The sequence below is a fragment of the Macrobrachium nipponense genome, chromosome 3, assembly GCF_015104395.2.
Source record: "Macrobrachium nipponense isolate FS-2020 chromosome 3, ASM1510439v2, whole genome shotgun sequence".
In the NCBI taxonomy this organism is placed as follows: Eukaryota; Metazoa; Arthropoda; class Malacostraca; order Decapoda; family Palaemonidae; genus Macrobrachium; species Macrobrachium nipponense.
In genome coordinates this window covers 4,543,233-4,571,034 of record NC_087202.1, presented here as the reverse complement: position 1 = coordinate 4,571,034, position 27,802 = coordinate 4,543,233, and the positions used below count along the sequence as shown (strand labels likewise).

At 35.2% G+C, this 27,802-nt stretch overlaps 1 protein-coding gene across 1 annotated transcript; it reads right to left on the bottom strand.

Annotated features, from left to right (window-relative positions):
• Positions 1 to 225: 225 nt before the first annotated feature.
• LOC135222116 (pregnancy zone protein-like) lies at positions 226 to 27,802 on the bottom strand. Its single transcript, XM_064260286.1, is given in 12 exon segments — positions 226 to 285; positions 3,446 to 3,578; positions 4,261 to 4,412; positions 4,553 to 4,659; positions 11,723 to 11,906; positions 12,220 to 12,405; positions 15,751 to 15,960; positions 16,558 to 16,672; positions 26,834 to 26,853; positions 26,855 to 26,989; positions 27,474 to 27,638; positions 27,640 to 27,802. Coding segments are annotated over 12 exon segments (1,530 nt in total). The 5' UTR covers positions 27,703 to 27,802.

Below are 27,802 nucleotides of genomic sequence, written 5' to 3'. Positions count from 1 at the left end.
GAAGGCAGGATGGAGTGGAAAATCTGTACAAGATCTGCTGTAATCAATAGCGTTTTCGCTTTACTGGAGATTCAGCCTCATACCCCACCGACTACAGTCACTACACCATTATTCATTGATCCGGTCCATGTCCCAATTGAGGTTCAGGGCAGATTCATCCTCATAAGTGGAGACTTTACTACACCCACAAGTGTCGCATCATCTACATTTTGTATACACCAAAAATCATGGTGGACCAAGAACACTACCCTGTAGAACTCCGGACATGATAGGTCTGCTGCCTACCTGTAAGGAAATCTTGAAGTAATTCTAAAACACATCCACCTCTCCGAGATTCTGAAGTTTCATAAATAAGTACCTTAATATTTTACTAAATCGAAAGCAGCATTAAAATCTATTTGAATTACTCTGCACTCAAAACCCTTATCAAGGTTTTCTTGCAAATTTCATGTCAAGTCTAAAAGAGCATCGGTATACTAACTGCTTTCTACAAGTATATGCATATTGACTATCAGCTAACAATCCATTAGATTCCACATACTTCTATAGTGGCTTAAAAATAAGTTTTTTTCGCCAACTTTTTGGAGAGCACATAAGCCACTCTTAGAGCAGGTACTGTATTACTAAGATTGCACTCATCCGCAAAGACAGCATCAACAAAAATACTGATCTTGGGAGCAACACACTAGAAACGTTTTTTAAAAAACAAAACGAAGAAACCTGTCAGACTCTTTTCCACCCCAGGTAACAAGATCATCCAGAAACTTTCTTAAACATCAGACTTTGGCTTTGACAATAGCCAGAACATCTGTGAATGTGAGGTCTGATCTATTACCAGAAAATATACGGGGTTCCTCCATCAGCTAGACAAAATCGGGGCATACACACAACTCGAGAGCAGACTGGCCATGTTGACCAGTGGATACTGAATTTAGCCACTCGATGTGCTTTGCATTGCAGTCTCCACAAATAACAAATGAAGCTTTTGAATCCTGAGGCTAAGCCATACAATCCTTTCCAAGAATACTAAGCAATACGGAATCCTTTCCAAGAAATATTAAGCAAATACGGAATCCTCTTTCCAAGAAGTACTAAGCAATACTAATCTTTTCCAAGAAATACTAAGCCAATACTAATCTTTTCCAAGAAATCTAAGCAATATTAATCCTTTCTAAGAAATACTAAGCCATACTAATCTTTTCCAAGAAATACGAAGCAATACTAATCCTTTCCAAGAAATACTAAGCAATACTACTTCTTTCCAAGTATACTAAGCAATACTAATTCTTTTCCAAGAAATACTAAACAATACTAATCCTTTCGAAGAAATACTAAGCAACACTAATCCTTTCCAAGAAATACTAAGCAATACTAATTCTTTCCAAGAGACAGTCATTTATAGAATCGTCGATATTTAAATTGCAGTGAACAGCAAATACGGACACGCTGTAGAACTTACTGAAATTTTTTAAAACAAAGAACTTCGTGGCGAATACTCTCCAAATTCTTCTGACAGTAAAATATGTATGGGTCGTTTTGGACTTATGTAGTGTATACAGCCATACCCTGCGCGTGTGGGATGTTGCTACGAAGAATAAAACCAGGGCTACCAAAATCAACCAAAATCAACCTTTGACCTTGTTACTACTGACTATGTCTCAGATAAAAAAAAATCGTAGCTACAAGCACGACACTGGAGAATCATGACAATTCCACCTTACGCCTCGAATATTTGAGTAAAGTACTTAACAAAAAAAGACGGAAAGCAGTTTCACATAACATTAGCAAATAAACCAGTGCCACAGACTTTACCTGCATGTCGGTGTGAATCACAAAGCCGACGGACTGGAAGCAGCCGTTTTCGCTTTGGAGGGACAGCAGCCAATTTTTGGATGAGAGGAGAGATTCTCGTCCACCTGAGCGACAACAGTTGAAATACAAGGTAGTATGTAAAATTGCTGTGATGTTTTTTTTTTTTTTTTTTTTTTTTTTTTTGAGAATATTAAAAATTCACGTGACAGTCATGCAGATATCTTTTGTATATTATATATATATATATATATATATATATATATATATATATATATATATATATATATATATATATATATATATATATGTACATACATATAGTTTGTGTATGTATGTATGTATATACATATGAATAGTTTTTATTTATGTAGTTATGTTATGTTTTAGTGTATATATATATATATCATATATATATATATATATATATATATAATATATCATATATATATATATATATATATATATATATATATATATATTATATATATATATATATATATTATATACACAAAACATACATAACTACATGAATAAAAAACTATCATATGTATATACATACATACATACACAAACTATATGTATGTACCATATATATATATTATATATATATATATATATATATACATATAGATATATATATATATAGTATATATATATATATATATATATATATATATATGTGTGTACAAACATATAGTTTGTGTATGTATGTATGTATATACATATGAATAGTTTTTATTTATGTAGTTATGTATGTTTTGTGTGTATATATAATATATATATATATATATATTATATATATATATATATATATATATATATATATCCAATAAGAGGTCGAGGCTAGTCCCCATCATGTAGCAGGTGAAAAGGCAAAACAGCTCAATACATTGGGTTGCTTTATTGTTGCCAACGTTTCAAGACTATGGTCTCATTTTCAAGGCTATAAAAAACAAAAATACATAAATTACAAACTTACCCAGCAAGATTAACATAAATTGTTACATACGGAAAATAAGCGAGAAAAAAATAATTAAATATACGTATGTAAAAAAATTTTAAAAATAAAATCAAATAACTAAAAACACAACATGTATTAAACACTAAGTGAAAATTGTTTAAAAAAATTAATTAAGGGTTTTGTTTTATATATTTTAAAATTTTTTTAAACAATTTTCACTTAATACATGTGTTTTTAGTTATTTGATTTTTATTTTTAAAAATTTTTTGAAAATTTTTTATACGTATATTTAATTATTTTTTTTCTCGTGCTTATTCGTATGTAACAATTTATGTTAATCTTGGTGGGCAAGTTTGTAATTTATGTAGTTTTTGTTTTTTATAGCCTTGAAAATGAGACCATAGTCTTGAAACGTTGGCAACAATAAAGCAACCCAATGTATTGAGCTGTTTTTGCCTTTTCACCTGCTATTATATTTATATATGTGTGTGTGTGTGTGTGTGTGTGTGTGTGTGCGTGTGTGTCATTCTTTGTATGTGTGTATTTGTGTTGATATTCGAGTACTGTGTATGAGAGAGAGAGAGAGAGAGAGAGAGAGAGAGAGAGAGAGAACCTCAGCGTATATATTTAAAACTGTAGTATACTACAAGAATTCACAGTGTCTGTACTCACAGTGATGTAACTATCTGCTTGACTGAAGGACTTCAGCACGAATGCTGTAAGCCAAGTGGATCCTGAGGCGTCCGAATTACCAAAGGCGCTGAAGGATCCGTCATAGTGCTGTAGAGTAGCTCTTGCTGGTAGCCTATAGGACAGAAATTGTATTTCATTGAAATAAGCACATATTTATGCATATGCCTCTGTTGACTGAACCCTGTTAGTTATTTAGTATCTATTTTTCTGTAGGTTCCAGTTTTATTATCCACAGCTAAGACAACGCAGGGGAGGGTTATGAGTGATGACATTAAAAATGATTTCAGATTTCAGTCGAATTGGTACCTAAAAATGACCCGTTTTATAAACTTGACAGCTCAGGCTATGTTTTTGGCCTCATTCACAATGATTCAATATTCATTATGATTGAAACTGTCATGGTATTTCTAGCAGTTAATACTTCTGTCATTGGATTAATCTGTGCATTCTAAAAGCGTGATAATAATCAGGTCCTTTCTAGTAGAAATGTGGATTTTGAATGACATGACAAATATAATTTGATATATATTAAATAAATATATATATAAATATATATATATATATATTATATATAATATATATAATTAATATCATAAAAGATATATCGATATACTATCTATCTATTCCTTCTATCAATATCTATATATAATTATATATTATATATATATATGATATATTATATATATATATATATAATATATATATATATATATATATATGTTTTGCAGTATAGTGATGTTTTTTAAATCTAACCATTACCAGACATACCCTCACTAACAAAAGGAGTTGCTTACCCTATTTTCATATAGTTCAGAAGCTGATCCTCGACACTGGGAGTGAGCTGACCTGACAATGCCAGGTATTGCATCACGTATATGTTTGGGGCAAAGTTCAGCATATTTTGTTCACCACAGCCATAAGGCATTCGGATCAGGTTTCCCAGGTTCTAAAAAATGGTACAAATGAATCACTACAGGAACTGCTGACGGGTTAAGCGACAGGATTGGCATTGTCCAAGTTTTTTAGATGTGATATATAGCAACAATCCCTATACTGACTCCAGCAACTGGGAGGAATGCTTCTTACCTCAAGGGTCGGTCCTAGGAGGTCAGCGGAAGCAGAGATGTAAATTTTATCTGAGCCGTTGACAGTCCCAGGATAACTCTCGACGGACCAGGTTAAAGCGCTGTCATCTGCCCAAACAAATAAAAACCTACTTCAAGTAACTGTCTTATGCAATGTTGATCTTATGTAAGGCACCACGTTGCTAACAAAGATAAAAATATATGTATATGGTAAATGAATGTTCTCTTTACTTCTCTTTCCATTCTTGTCGTAGTACATATTATTTTCCACAATGAAAACTTACCAACAGTTCATCACTTACTAGCCACATAAGTATGCCCCAATGTGTCGATGCTTTAGTTATTTCCTTCGAATTTCACTTTCAAAGGGCGAATGACAGTGTCACTGAAAGAAGGCAGATATTAGTATAATTAATACTGACATATATGTAAAACATTTCACTCACTTGCCCAATAAGTTTTAGAATTATTCAGTCTTTAAGTAAAATGTATCTATTTTGTTTTCAATGTATCACATGAAGACAGAAACGTCATTTTACATAGTTTGAGCCAAACTCGGCCAAATGAGACGGAAAGCCCAAAATTTCCTCTTCCCTTTCATGTACCCCCTTTCGACGTCAACTGTCCCGCCGCACTTCCTTTGGCAGTGTCTATGGAGGCACTGAAGGTGAGGTTTGACGTCCCCCGGCCTCCAGAGGCACCACCAGGAACTGCACCACTTCCTTCCCGCTGCTGAGACGCAGGTCGCTGTCGAATATGTCGGGGACGTGTATTCGGCGCTTGGCAGCAACTCAACGGTCACCTGGTGTGTGAGGAAAGCATTATCCATTTATGTTAGCGTGGACTCTGTAGTGTGAGTGTTGATATATATTTTACAGGCCAGGGCACTTGTAACAGAATATCAATCGTTTCTTTTATAAACAAGAGCAAAACTGGCAGCTATGGGTCACTGAAAAGAAGAGCGAACCATTGAAAGGAAGACCTTCCTGGGAGGAATGCAATTCCGTCCCTGGGACCCCATCACTTACAGGCAGACTTGTGGTCAGGTAATTGAAGACGGAGACCAGGACGGGGACCTTCTCGTTCCTGCGGGCGGTGGCTGGGTGACTGAGGTCCAGGAAGAAGGGCACGAAGGAGGTGATGGAGGACTTGGGGCTCAGTCCGATGCCCAACTCTGGATGGAGGCAGATGGCTTCGCCCACCCACGTTGTCACCGTGTCCGGAAGTTCGACCTTCTTCGCCGTCTCGCCACTTTCGCTGTGGACAGGGGCAGGAGGCGTTCGAAGTGCATCAGTATAATGCTTATTCTAGTTGAGCAAATTTTACATAAATACAGAAGCCTTTAAGGATAGGCAAAATGCCTCCGTGATAGCAAAGAGAGAAATGAATCATCGTTCGCACAGATCTCCCGTCTAAGCAAATAATAAATTTGAAAACTGTTACTTTACTAAGAGGAATAGACGGGGGATGGTTAGAAACGTTTTCATAACAGGAACCGAAATCATAGGTAAAAGACCTCCAATATCAAACACCACACAAATTTCGAATCAGTAGAAAGTGGCTTCAGTCTTCAATGGGGCATAATGGTTCTTTTGCAGCAAAGCTAATTTTTTCTGAGAACGAAGCTTTCTTCATCAAAAATCAGAAAAAGAAGAAACTCTCCACAAGAATTAATTTAAGAGTGCTGAAGCAGCAAACCTTTTTTTAACAAAATTTGCCTACGAGAGGGTCTCCTTCCGAAAACATAATAAAATAATAATAATAATAATAATATAATAATAATAAATAATAATAATAAAATAATAATAATAATAATAATAATAATAATAATACCTTCCTTAAGCACACAAGTTATTGTCACTTACTCATACAATTTTTTACTAATCACGCTCCATTACCACTTGCATTAGAGACAGACGATTTGTTTTAGAACAGAAGATATAGGACAGAGGCCAAAGGCCAAGTGCTGGATCTATGCGGTTATTCAAGAGGGGGCTGAGGAAAGCAGATAGAGAAAGGAGATAGAAAGGAGGTACAGTCAAGGAGGACGCTGCAAAGAACCTTAAGTAATGACTACAGTGTACCACACGAGGTACACTGAAGGCACTACTACCCTACGGGGTATTTGTTTTAGATAATATTGTTGATTGGGGTACATAATATGTTTTTATGAAGTTCTTCATATTTATGAGGGTAATGTAGGGCTTTGTCTTCTGTTTAATGTTTTTCCTCAAATAAACTTTTCCTTTTCTTCAAGCATTATGTGTGTTAGGACTTGATACTGGATGGCGATGTGACTACGTTTTTTTTTTTCTCTGTAGTAAGTCCCTTTTTTTCGTTTTTTTTTTTTTTCTTATAGGCTTATGTTATTTGCTCTTGAAGTTGTATTTTTCTTGATGTATTTCTTCTTTGTCGGCCATGTACTTGCAAGAGCAGAAGAGATTACTGTCCACTTTGCTTGTTTTGTATTATGTCTCTTTGTGGACAAATTTGTACTAATAATTGTATGTTTTTGTCAATAAAATAACTAGCTAACTACTATTTTGTAAGCATAAGATTCGATCGAACTCAGACATAACTAATGACAAACTCAGACATACCTAATGACAATGATTTCCCAGAGCCACGTTTCAGGGAAGTAGGTCCTTATCGAGTTCGACTTTTTCCGGATTAGGGACATATCCACATACCCACTTGTGGTAGTATAGAAGGTTCTGTGATTGGTGCGAAAGATGCCGTAGCGTCTGTTGTAGTGAGGAGATTACCAAATTCAGCCGAGGTGGTCATCCCTGCAGCGCCATAATCAATGACTGGAAAGGATTGGTATTTTAGTTAACAGGAATATTATAATAACGACCTTTCCTGACCAGCTTAGTAAAGGACGGGAGTTTAAGGGCCTTGCACCAGTGCTACTCTATTGTTTCAATTTCCTTCGTGGCTTTTGCCTTTATTCATATATGTATACATACGTATATATAATGTATAAGTAGGTGTGAAAAGTAAAACAATAGGCTTACTATTCATAATCATAGTAGTAAATATAAGTGTTAATAACAGGGCCTTGTCTCCAGAGTCAGATCGCTTATGACGTACACGCCCCAGCTACCTAGAAAAAAATTTAAAATATATAAAATGAAATACAAATTAGAAAACAAATTCTACTAAGTACTCAGAAGTCGATATTACAATTTCACGTTAAAATCTTGAGTAGTATATATTTTGATCATAATTATAAGAATAATAGATTTTTGACAAAACCTATTAAATATTAGTCTGTTTATCTGTTCATATATATATATATATATATATATATATATATATATATATATATATATATATATATATATATATATAATAAAAGGAGCGCATAAAAACGCCAAATTATAGAGAATAAGTACTATATTTCAGAAACTGCTGAAAAGTGGGACAGCAGTCTCTGAAATAGTTATAGTACTTACTCTCTATATTTTGGGCGTTGTTTTTATGGGCTCCTTTTATTAGATGAATTCTGCTGTATCAGAACATTTTTACCAGTCACCTATTATATATCTATTATATATATATATATATATATATATATATATATATGTGTGTGTGTGTGTGTGTGTGTGTGTGTGTGTGTCTTAAAAATCACAGTAGATGCACGTGACTTCATAAATAAGCGAATACCACGGGAAAATGATAGTCAGAAATCTAAGCGCTTTCGTCTTTACTCAGACATCGTCAAGGAGCTACTAAAGTACATTGGGGAGGAAGGTCTCAGATACAAACAAGATCAGGAATACCAGATGGTTAATTATCAAAAGGGTAAAATTAAAAGGGATAATCCGGATTATCGGATATCACACGGTCACAAAAACTTAAACAGATTCTGACCCTAACCAGAAATTACAAATATCTTTACAGTCCAAACATGTAAAAACTGAATATTAATTTTGTTCCTTATATTTATCTACAACTTTTTTCATTATGAAAGCATCACAAGTTTAAATAAAAACCAAGACTTAAATTTAGAACATTTCTATTATTTGACTTGATAAAACAAGATTCAATGATATTCCTTTTAACTGTGTCATTACATGGGACTAAGGCTCTTGCTTGACTCCAGTTAATAGGATGGTCTAAATCTCTCATATGTACGAATAATGCATTCGATATTTGCCCAGTTCTCACAGAATATTGATGTTGCTTGAGACGCTGTGAAAGAGATTTGCCGGTCTGTCCGTAATAGACTTTATCACACTTTTTGCAAGGAATTTCATATATGCAGCCTGGAAGATCTTTTGGAGAATTTTTGATTACTAAACTCTTGACATATTACTGAAAACAACATTTATGTTAAAAAGCTTTAAAATTCTAGGAATATCTAAAAACCTTTCATCATAAGGTAATTTTTTTTTTTAGAAATGTTAATGCTTACTAAATTCAAGTTTGTCTTTTAGTTTAATAAAATGTTTTTCTAGCTCCTTTTCCATGCCACATCTACAAAAGTCCTTGGGTATTTTAGTTTTCAATGCAATATCATAAATAGTTTTAATTTCAGCGTCATAAACTGCGGGCTACAGACACGTAAAGACCCTTAGGAAGATCCCAGAAAAAACAGAGAATTTAACATTTTGATGGTGATTGGAGTAGTAATGAACAAAAGAGGCAATATTAGTTGATTTTCGAAAGACTGAAAACAAAGGTGAAATTTCTATCATTTCTATGGACAGTTACATCAAGAAAATTCAAATTACAATTTCTTTCTTCCTTTGCAGTAAATTTTTATAGAAGGGACTAAATTATTGAGATTATTAAGGAATCCTGGATGTTTTTCCGTGAACTGGCCAAATACAGAAAGATATCATCCACATATCTAAAAACGATAACTTTTTGGGGCAGGGCAAAATTCTTGGTAAGAGTTTTGTCTCAAAAAATTCTATGTAAATATTGCCTAAGACAGGACATAAGGATTTACCCATAGCCATGCCAAACTTTTGGACTGTAAAGATACTTTGTAATTTCGGTTAGGGTCAGAATCTGTTTAAGTTTGTGACCATGTGATATCCGATAAATCCTGGATTATCCCTTTTAATTTTTACCCTTTTGATAATTAACCATCTGGTATTCCTGATCTTGTTTGTATCTGAGACCTTCCTCCCCAATTGTACTTTAGTAGCTCCTTGACGATGTCTGAGTAAAGACGAAAGCGCTTAGATTCTGACTATCATTTTCCCGTGGTATTCGCTATACTATATATATATATATATATATAATATATATATATATATATATATATATTGACTTAAATCATATAGTGGCTCATGAATTTTAATCACGTTATCGGTAACTTCACTAATTCATTTTTTTACAGATACATTTTAGAAAAAAAAACAATGAACAGCAGGCATAAACGACAGACAGAGAGAGAGAGAGAGAGAGAGAGAGAGAGAGAGAGAGAGAGAGAGAGCGAGAACTCACGTCAAAAGATTTCAAGGCATCTTGCATGTTAGTGTATCCATTGGGCTTTCTTCTTCGACTTCCTGCAGGCACCTCGGTGCCGTAGTCGTAATCTGTCGAGTGGTGTGGTCAAAATGAGGTCATTAAAGCCATTGCAATTCAGCTGTTCAGTTTCACATTTAATCATCAGGAGTCATCAAGCTCTACTTCCTTGCCATTACTAATACTAGCAGATATATGCATACAGAAATTATGTACTATGATAAATTCGTAAATTAACTAAGTCTACGGGCACAACCAGCCTCGTTTCAAGAACAGAACCAGCTCAGTTTCCGGGAATCCCTTCTCACCACTACCCCCTTCGGAGGGGGGGGGAGGTAGGATGAAACCCCATTATAAACGATCTTTGGTTCCCCACTATAACCCTGACGAGTTTCATGCCCATCGGACCATCCGTTTGGCCATGATTGAATGACAGACGGAAGGACAGACATTACGCCGATTATAGTAAGATTGTCCTTTGCCTAACTCTTAATTTAAGAGTCCCAGTATTCATTTAAGCAAATGTGAATGACTTTATGTATTTTTCTGTATTTGTCAAGCTGTTTGTCCCTTTTGGTGGAGGCATTCTCAGTATACTGAGTGTTCCTGGTAAAATTTTTTTCTTTACGTAACTGCGGTTGTGATTCCATCATCAGGATATCCTCACATCATTACAATACCAACCTGTCTCTTTTGGTTGGTTCAAGCTGATAGGTCCACCCCGAACCTAAAATCATCTGATATTACCAAATACGTTACCATAAATACGGCTCATGGAGGGATAAGGCCCGCTCGCAAATTCCCGAGATGTATACTGGTATTGCACCATCCCCGTCTTTTTGCCAAGCCCCTAGGTTACATTAGGTTGGGTTAGGTTAGGTTACTTCAAAGAAGTAATCTATTGGTAATTTGGTTAGGTTAGTTCAAAGAAGTAAACTATTGGTAATTTGGTTGGGTTAGGTTAGGTTGGGTTAGTTCAAAGAAGTAAACTTTTTGGTAATTTGGTTAGGTTCAGGTTAGGTAAGGTTAGTTCAAGGAAAGTAACTATTGGTAATTTGGTTAGGTTAGGTTAGGTAAGGTTAGTTCAAGGAAGTAAACTATTGGTAATTTGGTTAGGTTAGGTTAGGTAAGGTTAGTTCAAAGAAGTAAACTATTGGTAATTTGGTTGTGAGAAACATAATGAGATTTGTTTTCAAGGAGATTCTATGGTTAGTTTTGAAGATATGGCATCCCGCTTTTTCAGGGAAGGTTAGGTACTCGGTTACAGTTCGGAAATATGCGGCCCGCTCCGTATCTACCATCCACTGATCAAGTACATACCGATAACAGAGTTTTCGTTATTGCCATTGCAATAAAGATAATCATTGACTTGTGAGTTTTCCCACTGGTTAACTTCTGCTGCTTCGAACAACTGGAATATTGTTCCAAGCGTCGGGGTTCCTTGCTGACCTCCAGAAAGCAGTTCAACGCTTTCATCCACCACCCCTGTGGAAATGGAGCAACAGGTTCGATGTCTGATGGGTGATTCCAGTTATATCATGCAAGCTTATACTGCTTCCTTAGATGAAATGAAGAACTAAATGTTTTCAGATGCTAATCTTTAACAACTACTCTGTCAAAACCTCTTGTCTTCATGTATACAATTACAAGTAACTTCACACCACATGTGCTGTTGGAGGACACAAACCTAAGCCACAGACAGAGCTCGGCGCGGACGAAAGGATGAGACTGACGTCATCCTTTGGAGAGGGCAAAGCATCAGTTTTCGTCTCCCACCTGAGGGAGGTCGGGTTCCTGAGACATTTGCTCACGTCTGCACTTCCAGAGGTTGATACGACCTCGCCATCGCTGCGGGCGTACCACATCAGGACCTGTGGGAGAGGTATTGGGGGTTTTATAAACATTAGCAAAGGTTCAGACGTATTACTACATCTTATTATCTTTTTCCATTGATTCGGAAGGACAATAGCCACAGTTAGGAAAATGATGAACACATGATATACATTGAAGCAAAAACATATATATATATATATATATATATATATATATATTATATATATATATTATATATTATATATATATATATATATATAGAACCTAGATGAAAACAAAATAAAAACACTGAATAATAAAAAATACCTAGATAAAATACCTAAGATATCAATAATTCGCCTCAAAACTTGCCTTAAGATGAGGTGAAGTCAATGGCCCTAAGGGAATGTCAATGTTGAAGTATCCTCGGATGAGGCTGCTGTCATTGAGTGGTTGTAAAGGCTCCAGAGGATCTGACTCGCTGAGTTGGGAGGTCTTTGGAGTCCAAGTCGTGGACATCTTCGCTGGTTTATACATGATCTGACTTCTTGAGAACACCTGCGTAAATGAAAAGCAAATTGTTATTGCTGTTGTTATTACAGGGGCAGTCCCCTGAGTTTCATATAATGCTACATACTTTAAGGAACGCTACACCGCTACTTTACAGCGCAATGCAGCTTTGTCTTCGATTCTTCCAACTGTATGCCTTCTTATGAGGAGTCCATATGCTCTTCTGCTAATCTATCTTCATTTACCTGTCACATTTGTTATTATTTGGAAATGTCTCTCTTTTTTTGCCAGGTAGGTCATTCTGAACTGTTTATTTACTTTGATATTTTCAAGCCATCTCAGTGTTCTTCCAGAAGAACAGGAATAAGTTATAATGGCACTGCACAGACTGACTAATTCAGGTAGGTCGTTTTTTCATTCCTCAGTTGTTTCATCTCTTATCAGAATTAAGGAAGAGCATGTGCTCATACCTCATTTTTTTAATTTTTTCCAGGGAGCATACTGACGACAAAAATCTTACGAGGCCGTTCTCCACTAACCCGATGTCTTAGGTTATGGCGAGGATCCAGATTTTATGAAAGACACTCTGTTACATGGAATATACTAAAAGTGTAAGCAGTTACTATTCATTTTCCCTAGTCTTCTTTGAAGTATCCTCCATGAAAAAAGATCCAGTAATGGTAGCCACAAGAATTATTATCCAATTGGTGATCTAACAATATAAGTATTTATTGTTACATACATACACTAGTTTTAGTTATCAGCAGAATACTTCTTGAGTCGCCAACTAATAGTAACATATAAAATGTTGGAGCAGTGAACTTACCTGGATGTGTCAGAACGATGGAAGAAGTATCGTTAGCCACAAACATCACAGGGATTGTGATGGTGTCTCCACCAGGTGAACATTTGTGTGACTTAGGCAGCAACCCCAAACTGAGACTGGACTGAGATGCAGAAAAGAATCTTGAGAGGGATGTGCTGGTGTAACCAGGATATAGCGAACGCCAGATTGCCTTGCTGATATCCATTGAGAGCCTGTGCCTAAAATGAAAATTAAAGAAATGTAGGAATACAGATAATTTTTTCAAGCATTCATGCAGTGCAAGGAATAGGAATATAGAATTTTAGAATTTAGGCCAAAGGTCAGGCGCAGGGACCTATGAGGTTATTCAGCGCTGAAATGGAAATTGACGATAAGTAGCTTTGAAAGGTGTAACAGGAGGAATAAATCTGCTTTTGCACTACGAAACAATTACTAGAGAGGGTGGGAAGTCTTAGTGAAGAGAAACAGTGTGAATAGAGGTGCAGTAAAAAAGAATGAAAGAGGTTGCAGCTATCTAGGGGGTGAAGAAGAGGACGCTGCAAAAGAACCTTAAGTAATGCCTACAGAACCATAAAAACTACCCCATGGAAAACAAACCATAACATTTTATTGATCAAAATCACAATTTGCAACTTAGATGGGTTTTTTTCTACTCCCAGAGTTGATTATCTGGACTATATCCAAAGACACCAATTTTTTTTGAACGAAAATGAACAAATTCTAAGTTTAACTTGACACCACTCACCCTAAAATACAGTGTGGACCATAATTTCTTTAATATCATCACTGTGACATTCCAATGTAACGGCACTACTCTCACAAAAATTTCTTGGTATGTTGATCACCCACCAATCATCATAAACATATCAAGTTGCAGACCCGCCCTTAGCCTCAGTAGGTTTTTATTCTATTTACGGTTACATTTAGCCATAATCGTGCTTCTGGTAACGCAACAACACAGGCCAACACGGCCGGCTGAGAGATTCATGGTCGCTGCTCATACAGCATTTTACCGAAACCACCTAAAGATAGATCTATTTCGATAGCTGTACAGAGAACTTGATTACGCTGAAGAAACTTTGTCACCATTTTACTTGCTTATTTTTTACCTCAGAATGGAAGCATACAGCTTTCAAGTGATAGAACAGTAATTTCAATTTTTATGTAACTTTGTTACAAGGGTAGTATTTTGTAAACATTCTGATTACTGGGAAGCGTCCTAACAGTTTCCCCACAGATATTAATGAAATATTAGCAACTGCCAAAAATGTTCAGTATTTTACAAAAAACTATTTACAACTCTACGTCAATCTTCAGCTACCAAGTAATTATACTTTGACGACTTGAACGGAATTTGTCGCTGACGATAGGCTTACATGTCTAACGACATTTGAACTTACCGAAATATAGGAATATGAGGAGTCCAAAAGAAGGTGAGGAGGAATGAAGGCGTTGATGATTCCAGATTCATCCGCTGAGTAGTCTTTACAAGTACTGCCATAGCTCCCACATACTGAAACAATTACGCCCTCGGTGTCGAAGAACCTGGTTTAGTCACCTTCACCTGCAGGAGAAAAGCCATTCTAAAACAAACTGTTTCGAAGGGACACGGCCAGGTTGGTCGTGTCACCTGGACAGTCCTTTATGTACCTCTTGTTGCAGAAACCCTTCGGACACATTGTCAGCTAGGTACAGCGTTTTCTACCATTTCATAGCTGTCCAACTTCTTTAACATTTGGATTACTTTTTTAATTTTTATTATTTAATTTATTTATTTATCTTAAGTATGAGAGAAGCTACAGGAGTTACCAAGAATGGAGAGAATCTTGGGGGGATACATATCTCCATTCGTTAATTTTTTCGCTTTCTCGGGGAGTATGCCTACAAACTACACTGTTATTGTTGTTCTTGTTGGGTGGGTGGCTAGGAATGCCTAAAAAGGTCTGAACAAGGTGTTTTGCTTTAAATTAAGATCAAAATTATGTGCATACTAAACAGTACGGCGAAAAATTATTTTTAATAAATGTAGCGTATTTATTTTAATTGTCGTTGGTGAAACAACGGGCTATTTGACCGTAGATTTAAGTATGCGCACTTAGTAAGCTGGAGGGGTCGGACACGCCTTGTTATTTCCTATTTCCAACGTGTACAGCCATAAAAATGGTAATGTAAAGATACAGACTTCACTTCATCATACAATATTAGTTATAATGTTAAAAAATTACAGCATTAGAATCGGCATTTAGAAGATTGTTTAAAATATATACTATGTCTCAAGTCATTTATGAACTGTTGATAAAGTAGTATTATATTTATCACCCGTCTTGCAGGAAAATGAAGTTTATAAAAGTTCGAAGAGATTTTGCAATGCTCCAAACAATTGTTACCTGTGCAGTTTTTGGTTACACAGGCAGGATTATATCTGCTGTAAGTAGAACAGAGAAAAAATAGTAAATGCCAAAGTTGTGTGTAAAGATATCTTGAAGTCCACCAACAATGTTGTGTAGACAGTTATTCTTGTGTAGTGTTTAAGCTTGCAGGAAAAATTTGGAAGGCAGTCGACTTACTCTGAAGTTATACGGCAGTCCCGGTTTCACGTTTTCTTCAGGGGTGATGGTTTCTAAAATGGAAGATGCGTAGTGCACTTCCACAGAAGCTGTGGCATTCGCGACGTTGCCTGTTCCCTCTTCGACAAAAGAACCTTTCACTTCTATTTGATATCCGACGTAACCAATGTTAACCGTTGCTACACTGACTTCGTCACAACCGCTGAGTGTCTAAGGAAGTAGTTAAAGCATATCTAAGATGACTAAATTCATTATTCTAAAATAACATTAATCTTACAGCTAAGACAATAGTTACTCAGGCGAGCAAATCCTCCATTTGGAAATATAAATATAAACGAACAGGCTTTAATAGAATTCAGTAAAAAATAACAAAAAAAAAGAAAAAAATATTCTAAAACATACAAATAGTAGGTATATACACATCGTTTTAAGGATATGAAATCATCCGTAGTACTGCATAGCAACCTTAAAACAAGTACCTGTTCACAGAATGTTTTTTTCTGAGTGAATTAACATTTATTCTATCCTGAACAAATTTAAGTGCTTTTTTTGTCAGCTTCAAGACGCACGAGTACCATAATAATAAAAACCTGAGCAAGGAAACAGATTTTTGAGGTTAATCAATGATTTTTTTTGTCATAAAGGGAGGTAAATACCACTGACAGGACGACTGGATGAGTTCATCTCCATTTTCAAATTGTCTGCTAATGAGATCAATTCGATACGATTTTCGTTTCTGGTATATATATATTTATTTTTTACTTTGAAAACAACAAATCTCTTGTTTGAAAACAAGTTAAAGCGTACCTTTTCCACATATACAAACGTTGGTTGATTGTAGTAGTAGTAGTAGTAATAATAATAATACGGCCTGGTCAAAGACAGCGTAAGAGTCCCCTTAACAGGCTGACCAAAGGTGTACCTTTTGAGAAGAAATGTCAGAATGAGGATCCTTGAATGTGTAATTGAACATTTTTCTTTAAAATCTATGGCGGTGCCTGACGAACTTGTTGTCTGGTTTCTTTCAATAATATCATTAACGTTAGATTAATTGGTTCAATATGGCGACCTGGTGCTAAATTATACAATAAAACCTGAGCCATTGTAAGTTCTTGTTCCTATTAGTATGACATGGGAATGAATATATAAAAGGGGTTAATTAAATAAGAATAACACACATACACATACAGATATATATGATATATATATAATATATATATATAGATATATATATATATATATATATATATATATATTAAATTAAAGGTAATGCCACGGAGGAAAATGAAAAACGATAACTGCCTGAGATCTTTCGGTCTTAACGACCCTTTACTTAGGGCAAGACTGATCAGAACAATGAGCACAGTACAGGTAAGCATATATAAACGGGCATTACAGGTATAAAAAAGTGACCAGGACCTTTTGTTAATCCTGCAATGTCCGTTAATATATGCTATTGCGTTTTCTCATCACGTCTTATATAGTATGGGATCAAGTTATTCATATATATATATACATATATATATATATATATATATATATCTATATATATATATATATATATATATATTTATATATATATGTATATATATATATATATATATATATATATATATATATATATATATATATGTATGTATATATATATATATATATATATATATATATATATATATACATATATATATATATCTTATACATATATATATATTATATATATATATATATATATAATATATATATATATATATTATTATATATTGCTACTTTCAAAATGCATGTTTCCCTCTTTGAAATGTCATGTAGATTATGCAACATTTTTCAGATTCCTAGATAGCTTAGAATAGGATGTTTTAAAATGTGTGTTCAGATTTTGCATTACATGTTGTAAAAGAATATATATATAACGTAAAAAGAGAGAGATTTTTACTTTGTCTTTTCGAAACTACGAGTGTTTACTTTATGTCAACACTGTAATAGATTAGAGGGTCTGCGGATCTGTTTGCTTTCCTAAATCTGTCAACGCATGTGATAGCGAGAGAATTGAGTCTTGCGTTGTTATCAAAACATGTCAATCTTAATTGTCGCTCAGCCTCCGTTTCGATCGAGTAGAGTACGTCTTTTTTTTTTTTTGAACAGACTGGACTCGTACGCGATATCTTTGATCAAAACCAGGTGAGTGTTACACATTTCTTTATGAAGATTGCAGCAGATTTCAAAGCTACCGGAAGCATTCGTGACAAGAACGTTTTGTATCACATCTGCCCTGTCCAGCTTTTCCGTATAAGAAGAGATTTTATTCTATATTAGGACCTCGAGGCAGTCAGATCTCTCTCTCTCTCTCTCTCTCTCTCTCTCTCTCTCTCTCTCTCTCTCACTCGAAATCATTGAGATTATATTAACGTAACGTAAATTGGTCACTCGTAACGTTTTAGAATTTCATATTTGATATTTCTTAGAGTTTATTTAGTGTTATTTAGTTTCTTTTGTGGAATCTGAACAAACATGATTTTGTAACGGCGCCTGGTTTTTGTGAAAGTGTGATATACAAGCTGCAGCAAAAGAGAAAGAAAGAAGTTGGTATACCAAAAAGGTAAAGTGTGTTATATTTTTATTAGTTGCAACTAATAACGGATAGGAATTGTGTTTAACTAATAATGGATAGGGAGTGTGGTTAACTATAATTTGTTAGGAACAGTGGTTAACTAATAACAGATGGTTGTGAAGTTTTGATAAAAACTGTTGGTTACAATGTTTTGAGTGAAAAGATTTACACTTTTATACATTGCTGATTTTTTGTGTTTGTGTTTGTTCCGTTGTTTGTGCACTATTTTGTTTTCTTATTGAAGTGTGTCTTTTTCTTTTTTATTTTATATTTTCATTTGCATTCACAATTTAATTGACTTAGTTATTTTCATTGCTTAATCATTGCACATTTAATTAAATTTAACACTTGTGAATTAATTTGCATTTACTTAGAATTCTTTTCAAGTTTTGTTGTTGTTTAGCACTTGTGAATTAACTTCAAATTTTCAATTATTGCCTAACACTTTTGAATTTCAATTGAATTAATTTTCTTGAATTTTGTGATAAATTAATTTTGATTTAATTTTACTTAATTTGATTCAAGAATTAATTAAACTTTACTTTGTTTTCAAGTAACAGTAATTTTCCCTGATATTGTGAATTTCACTTATAAATTTTGAATTTGATAATAAATTTTTGTATTTAAAATTTTTATAAGTGTTTTCTTTATCTTACACCAGTATAATTATATTTGATTATGACTATATTTATGATAGGTAGAAACATAGAGTGGTAATTGATTTGCTTTCCTTCAATTTACTTGAAGTGACTTAGAACCAGGGAAGTACTTAGACTTCTGAAATCAGGGAAATACTTAGACTTTTTAAAGTTGTTGATGGAGTGATGCCTTTGATTAATTTAATTACTTACAAAATTACCTCACACCTGTTTTGATGAACTTAGTCTGATTTTCTGCAATACTGGTAAGTGTTAAGGGATCACTGTTGCCTTTAGAGTATTCAGTCGTTTAAATGTGTTATGAGGGTTCAGGTGTCTGGCTTTTGGTGAGGTAATATTTGATGCATGGTAACCAGATACTTGGCACTTCGTAACATTGTTTAATGGTGCCCAGAGATCCGGGAAAGCAGATTTCATTATCACTCTAGAATATACTGGTGGTGTTAGGGATATATTTTGTTAGGAGAGTGACCATATAATTTTGTTTTGCATTTATTGTATTGAATTGTAAGTTGATAACTTAGAGGAAAATGGCTCAGTTCAAGGTTCAGGAATTTTTAGCAGCCCCTTCCATCCAAGTTTTGTCTGAAACCACTCTGACTAGAGCACAGTGGAGCGCTTTAGCAGAGGCATGTGGTGGTTATGTCTCACTAGTATGGTAAAGGCACAAATAAGATGTATTGCTATGGAATCATTGATAAACTCTGGTAGAATAACTGATGAAGATGAGTTAGAATTGGCTCAAGAGTTGTTTGAATGTAGCACGTGCTGATCTCATAAATAAGCAAGCAGAAAAAGAAAGAGAAAAGTGATGCAGAGTTATAGAGCTTAGACGCATTGAAGCACAAGAGAATTTGATTAAGCTAAAAATGCTTGCTGAAAGAGAGAGAATGGAACCTGAAAGAGAAAGAATAGACAGGGAAAAACAAGAAAGAAGAGAAAGAGAAGAAGAAAAAGCAGCAAGAAAGGAAAGGAGAAAGAAAGGATAAAAGGAAGAGAAAGGATAGAAAGAGAAAGAAATCGCAAGACATGAAAAAGGGTAAAATGGAATTAATAAAAGCTAGATCCACATTACCTGTAACACCATCTAACCCTAACCAAGGTAATCAAGGCCCTGTATTTGATGTAGTGAGAGTACAGAAGTTAATCTCTAAGTTACTGAAGAAGCTCCAGATGAGTTTTTTTTTTTGATCACTTTGAGAAAGTGGCTTCAGGTATGGGATGGCCAGAGAATAAATGGTCAGTTTTGCTACAAAGTGTCTTGATTGGTAAAGGGAGAAGTGCTTATCTAGCCTTAACAGCTGATCGGGTGTAAAGACTACAAGGTACTTAAAAACACAATGTGCTACAAGTTTACCAGATGACCCCAGAGTACTACAATGAGAGATTTAGAAATTTAAGAAAAGATGAGAAGGTAACATTCTTATTATCATGCTTCAAGTGAGAAGGTGTTTTTCAAACGTTGAGTAGAAGCTGCTAAAGTTAAAACTTTTGATGAGTTAGAAGAGTTACTTGTTCTTGAACAGTATCTTAAGGAATTCCTGAACATATAAGAGCCTATTTAAGAGAGAGAGAAGTGAAGAAACTTGACAAAGCTGCTACACTTAGTGAAGATTACAATATAATCAGTAGTAAGCATAATTACCATGTCAAGTACCAGAGTCAACAACGCCCAGGTTTTAAGTCTTATCCAAATAACAGGAACAAATTTAATGGGAAACCCTTCAAGTGATAATACCAAGAGTACACAAGGTAACACAACTCAGCAAACTAATGTGAAATTCTCATCCAGTTTTTCAAGACAGTTACAGAAACCTAATGTTGTCTGTTTCAAGTGTGGAGAGTAGGACACTACAGTCAAGAGTGTTACCTGAATCAACAGCAGTCAAAACCAGTTGGTCAAGTTGTAAAAGGTGACCAGGTGAAACAAACTACGAAGAGCAGTGTGGGAAAGAATCAGACTCCAGAGAAGAATGAAACTAAACAAGCTGAATGTTAGCAACCAGTGGAATGTTACCTCAAGCAGTGAGTGGCTTAACAGTGTGGAGCTTTTTTAAGCCATATATCTTTGAGGGTATGCTGTCAACTCAAGAAAGAAGTATGCAGGTACCAGTCAGATATTACGTGATACAGGGAGTAACCATAGTGTGGTAGTACGTGGTTCTCACCCTCAGTTTGGAGAAGAGTCTCACAGGAGATTCAGTTATTTTGAAGGGTATAGGAGGAGAGGAAGTAACTCCTATATGCCGCTTACACCTGTCATGTGAATTGGTGACAGGGATGTTGATTTTGCTGTAAGGAGGACTCACTGGCTGTGGAAGGTAGACATGTTCTGTTGGGAATGAAGTTTGGTTGGTGTGCCATTTTATTCCTTGTCCTGTAGTGACAGACAAACCATTGAGGATTAGTCCTACAGTAGAGTTTGGAGAAGAATAACCCCCACCTGTTTCCTAGTTGTGTAAACTACCAGAAGTATGAAGAGGACTACGACTGCAAGTGAAGAAACTGAGGATTTACACACCCAAGAAGGATCAAGTGAAGGATCTTTGTGCTTAGAAGAATTATTCCAGGGAAGTGAAGTTTCCCATAGTGCTGACCAAGAAGAGATTTCCCAAGAAGATGAAGAAGACGGCGACGAAGAAGAAGAACCTGATGTTCCTGAAGAGACTCCGAGTAGTCAAAGTGTTACTGAAGACAGTAGTGAAACTACAGTAGCTGGGTTACAGATAGTTGAGAATTCAACCCTTGAAGTTGGTCAGTGACAAGAGAGAAGCTGATGGACTTGCAGAAGAAGGATGCATCGTTAACTGATTTGTTCTTCAGAGTTGTTGATCGAGAAAAGATGCAACAAACTCCTACCTGTTACTATCTGAAGGAAGGTTTGCTGATGAGGAAGTATAGACCTACAGATATACCAGAAGATGCTGTATGGGGCGAATATCATCAAATTTTGATTCCATATCCATTGAGAAAGCAAGTGGTTGCAGTAGCTCATGAGTCTGGACATATGGGAATCAGGAAGACTCGTGAAGATCATGAAATATTTTTTCTGGCCTGGACTTCACAAAGATGTTAGTCAGGTTCTGTCGTGAGTGTCATACCTGCCAGATAGCGGGAAAACCGAATGAAACCATCAAGAAAGCCCCCTACAACCTATAGAAGTTAGAGGAGAACCCTTTAGCAAAGTGATTATAGATATGGTTGGACCATTGCCGAAGACAAAGAAAGGAAATGAGTATTTGTTGACATTAATGTGTCCTGTGACAAGGTATCCAGAAGCAATCCCTGTTAGAAACATATCTGCCAAGATAGTTGCTGAAAAACTTGTGGAGTTTTTCTCAAAGTTTGGAATACCAGAAATGGTACAAAGTGACAGAGGAACAAACTTTACTTCAAAGTTATTCCAGGATGTGATGAATTTGTTAGGAGTGAAACAACAGTTATCCCCTGCCTATCATCCAGAAACTCAAGGTGCCTTGGAAAGGTTCCACCAGCCATTGGAAAGTATGCTGACAAAGTATTGTTCTGAGTCAGGAAGAGAATGGGATGTTTGGTTTACCATTAATGTTGTTTGATGTTAGGAATGCTTACCAAGAAAGTATGGGATGTTCACCTAATGAGATGATTTTTGGAAGAGAAGTGAGAAGACCGTTGAAGATTCTTGCAGAAAATTGGGAAGAAAACCAAGATGGAAAGCAAAGGAGAGTATGTGAAGAACTTAAGGAAAAGGTTGAAAGAGATTAGAAAATTCTCTTTAGAAAACTTGAAAATGAGTCAAGAGAAAATGAAAAGGAGGTTTGATGCTAAGGCTAAGCTAAGAAGTTTTAGTGTTGGTCAACAAGTGTTAGTGTTCTTACCTGTCAAGAGATTTCCCCTCACTAATAAATTTCAAGGTCCTTACAAGATAATTCAGAAGTTAAGTGATAGAACTTATGTGATTCAAACACCAGAAAGAAAGAAGAAAACGAAGATACATGTGAACCTCTTGAAACCTTATTTCTCAGAAACTAAAACTGAAACTGTGTCAGTAACCCAAACAACTTTATCTACAGAAGACGATGATGGCTACAAATTGGGAACTGAAAGCAAGATAAATAATTCTTCAATTTTGGAAAATTTGGAGGATAAACTGAAACATCTGAGTGTTGAACAAGGTGAAGACTTAAGTGACGTAATTAGAAGTTTTCCAGAAATTTTTTCAGATGTGTCTACACGTACTGATCTGACCAAGCATGAAATCAAGATTCAAGAAGATGGAAAACCTTTCAAGCAAAGAGCCTATCGCTTATCACCGGTATCATCGAGGATGTTTTTGAAGAAAAGAAGTTGAGTATTTGCTGCAAAATGGATAGCAGAAACCCAGTTCAAGTCACTTCAGTTCTCCATGTGTGTTGTGAAAAAACCAGATGGTTCATTTAGGATGTGTACTGATTATAGGAAGCTGAATTCTATCAGTGTGGCTGATAATTATCCTTTGCCTCTTATAGATCAGTTACTTGATAATATTGAGCAAGCCAAGTTTGTTTCCAAGATAGACTTGTTGAAAGGATATTATCAAATTCCCTTAGATGAGAATGCCAAGTTGCTGTCAGCTTTATTACTCCGTTTGGACTATATCAGTATACTGTTCTGCCGCTTGGACTGATGAATGCACCCTGCCACATTTCAACGAGTGATGTATCAACTGCTAGGATTAATAGAAGGAGTAGGTGTATACCTAGATGACATCGTGATTTACTCTACAACGTGGGAAGAACATCTGAAGATTCTGAGGAAAGTTTTCAAGAAACTACAAGAAGCAGGATTAACAGTCAACTTAGAGAAGAGTGAGTTTGGAAAGGCAACTGTAACAGTATCTTGGGTTTGAAGTTGGGAAAGGCCTTCTTGCTCCAGTAAATGCTAATGTAGAAGGTATCCGTAAGGCTACCCCACCCACTACAGGAAACAGCTACAGAGATTTTTAGGCATGGCTGTTTCTATCGTTGTTTTTGCCCAAATTTCTCAGCCGTAGTAGCTCCCCTGACAGACTTAACTAGTCCCAAAGCTAAGTTTATTTGGACTCCAGAGTGTCAAGAATCTTTTGAGAAGGTAAAAGCCATTTTAACTTCAAGACCAGTACTTCAAGCCCTACAGACTTCGACAAGAAATTTGTGATACAATTGATGCGTCGACTGTGGCGTTGGAGCTGTTCTACTTCAAGAAGATGAAAAATATTATCTACCATCCTGTGTGCTTCATGTCTACAAATTGAAAAAACATCAGAAAGTATATTCGACAATCGAGAAGGAAACTTTAGCCTTAATCACGGCATTGAAAAAATTTGAAGTGTATGTGAATAGACCTAGAATGAAGAAATTTTAGTGTGTCTGATCACAATCCACTATCATTATCCAGAAAATGAAAAACCATAACCAAAGACTGACCAGGTGGTCTTTGTGCCTGCAACAGTATAACTTAAGAAGTGCAGCACATTAGTGGCAAAACATGTAGTTGCTGATTATTTATCTCGTTGCGAATCGTTGGATTCAACACCATGATAAAAAATCACATGGGGGGTTTAGGTATATTATATATTGCTACTTTCAAAATGCTTGTTTCCCCTCTTTGAAATGTCTGTAGATTATGCAACATTTTTTCAGATTCCTAAATAGCTTAGAATAGGATTTGTTTTTAAATGTGTGTTTTTTCAGATTTCGCATTACATGTTCTAAAAGTATATATATAACGTAAAAAGAGAGAGATTTTTACTTTGTCTTTTCGAAACTACGAGTGTTTAACTTTTTTATGTCAACACTGTAAGATTAGAGGGTCTGTGAGATCCATTTGCTTTCCTAATCTGTCAACGCATGTGATAGCAAGAGAATTGAGTCTTGCGTTGTTATCAAAACATGTCAATCTTAATTGTCGCTCAGCCTCCCTTTCGATCGAGTAGAGTACGTCTTTCTGTTTTTAACAGACTGGACTCGTACGCGTATATCTTTGATCAAAACCACATGCATGTTACACATTTCTTATGAAGATTGCATCAGATTTCAAAGCTACTGGAAGCATTCGTGACAAGAACGTTTTGTATCATATCTGCCCTGTCCAGCTTTTCCGTAAAGGAAGAGATTTTATTCTATCTTAGGACCTCGAGGCAGTCAGATCTCTCTCTCTCTCTCTCGCTCTCTCTCTCTCTCTCTCTATCTTTCTCTCTCTCTCACTCGAAATCATTGAGATCATATTAACGTAACGTAAATTGGTCACTCGTAACGTTTTAGAATTTCATATTTGATATTTCTTAGAGTTTATTTATTTAGTGTTATTTAGTTTCTTTTGTGGAATCTGAACAAACATGATTTTGTAACGGCGCCTGGTTTTTGTGAAAGCGTGATATACAAGCTGCAGCAAAAGAGAAAGAAAGAAGTTGGTATACCAAAAGGTAAAGTGTGTTATATTTTTTATTAGTTGCAACTAATAACGGATAGGAATTGTGTTTAACTAATATGGATAGGGAGTGTGGTTAACTAATAATTGTTAGGAACAGTGGTTAACTAATAACAGATGGTTGTGAAGGTTTGATAAAAACTGTTGGTTACAATGTTTTGAGTGAAAAGATTTACACTTTTACACATTGCTGATTTTTTGTGTTTGTGTTTGTTCCATTGTTTGTGCACTATTTTGTTTTCTTATTGAAGTGTGTCTTTTTATTTTATATTTTCATTTGCATTCACAATTTAATTGACTAGTTATTTTCATTGCTTAATCATTGCACATTTAATTAATTTAATACTTGTGAATTAATTTGCATTTACTTAGAATTCTTTTCAAGTTTTGTTGTTGTTTAGCACTTGTGAATTAACTTCAAATTTTCAATTATTGCCTAACACTTTTGAATTTCAATTGCATTAATTTTCTTGAATTTTGTGATAAAGTTAATTTTGATTTAATTTTACTTAATTTGATTCAAGAATTAATTAAACTTTACTTTGTTTTCAAGTAACAGTAATTTTCCCTGATATTGTGAATTTCACTTATAAATTTTGAATTTGATAATAAATTTTTGTATTTAAAATTTTTATAAGTGTGTTTTCTTTATCTTACACCATTAGAATTATAATTTGATTATGACTTCAATTTACTTGAAGTGACTTAGAACCAGGGAGTACTTAGACTTCTGAAATCAGGGAAATACTTAAAGTTTTAAGTTGTTGATGGAGTGATGCCCTTTGATTAATTTAATTACTTACAAAATTACCTCACACCTGTTTTGATGAACTTAGTCTGATTTTCTGCAATACTGGTAAGTGTTAAGGGATCACTGTTGCCTTTAGAGTATTCAGTCGTTTAAACGTGTTATGAGGGTTCAGGTGTCTGGCTTTTGGTGAGGTAATATTTGATGCATGGTAACCAGATACTTGGCACTTCGTAACAATATATATATATATATATATATATATATATATATATATATATATATATATATATATGTATATATAAATATATATATATATATATATAATATATATATATATATATATATATATATATATATATTTATAGATCAGCCCATGCCGGGGGCCAAAATCTGAGGATATGTATGTATAAAACCATGGGTTTTTATACATACATGGGTTATGGTTGGACAAGTATCCTTTATAAAAAAGTGGGTAACGACCAGAAAAAGCTTGGGAACCACTGTATATAGATATCCGTATGTGCGTATGTATACGTTTCATTTTAACAGGACTTCCTCATTCATGATCTATGAAGTAAAATTCCTAATTTTAACCCTGAGACATTTCCTATTTATTACTGGGAATATGATAAGTATACTCACTTGGCACATACAGAGAAAACCGACCTCTGTGTCGGTTGCCAGAACATAAGGGGGTGGCTGAATGGTGAGGCTGAATCTTGGCAACACATATTCTTCCACTTTGAAACTCTGCGATGCTCTTGTCTCTTCGGTTCTCACGAAAATCTGGTAAGTGCCCTGCAAAGAATGAAATCATAAGTTCTCTCAGTTTCACCTCAAACTTGTTCTCTAGTCTTTCCGATGACTGTTTGTCTATTGTTATTGAACAGCGAGAGAGCAACAATGGCTTGATAAAAAGAGTTGTAAGAGTATGCTCACAAGGGATATCATGGTGTCAATAGTCTCAGTACCATTACAAGTATTTATTAATCAGAAACCATATAAAACATAGATTAATGCAGTTTTTTTTTTTTTTTTTTTTTTTGTGAGAATGAAGTGCTCTGACTGTAAACTTGAGGAAATGTAGAACATTCTACAAAAAACTGCATTACTCTGTTATATGGTTTCTGAGCAATAAATACTCTTAATGGTACTGGGACCTTTATGGGTCACCATGTACTTGCCTTCAACGAAATCTAGACAGCTCATTCGTCTGTAAAATAATATCAAAGAATCTGAAGGCACGCTAATGCCTTATCTGAATCTTCGAAGAAATCCTCACCTCTTCCACCTCCTCAGCTAACTGGAAGTCCAACTGCAGCAGTCCAACTGGATTGGGAGTGTTTTTCCATTGCGTCAACCTTCTGCCACTAGGCGATTTGATCCATGTCTCTGGAATGTCTTCATAAGAAACGAGAGCTCTCATTCCAGTAATGGTCAGGATTGGCGGAAAACTGCACTAACTGGCCTGGCATGTACAGATATTTGTCGGTTTGGATAAAAGTCTGCATGAGGACACAAGAATCAGGTCGCGTTTTTCGGAGATGGAGGCAGTGTTTATTTCTCCAGAAATTTCAAGCACAGAATTATAGCCAGTGTTGCTGGGAACTG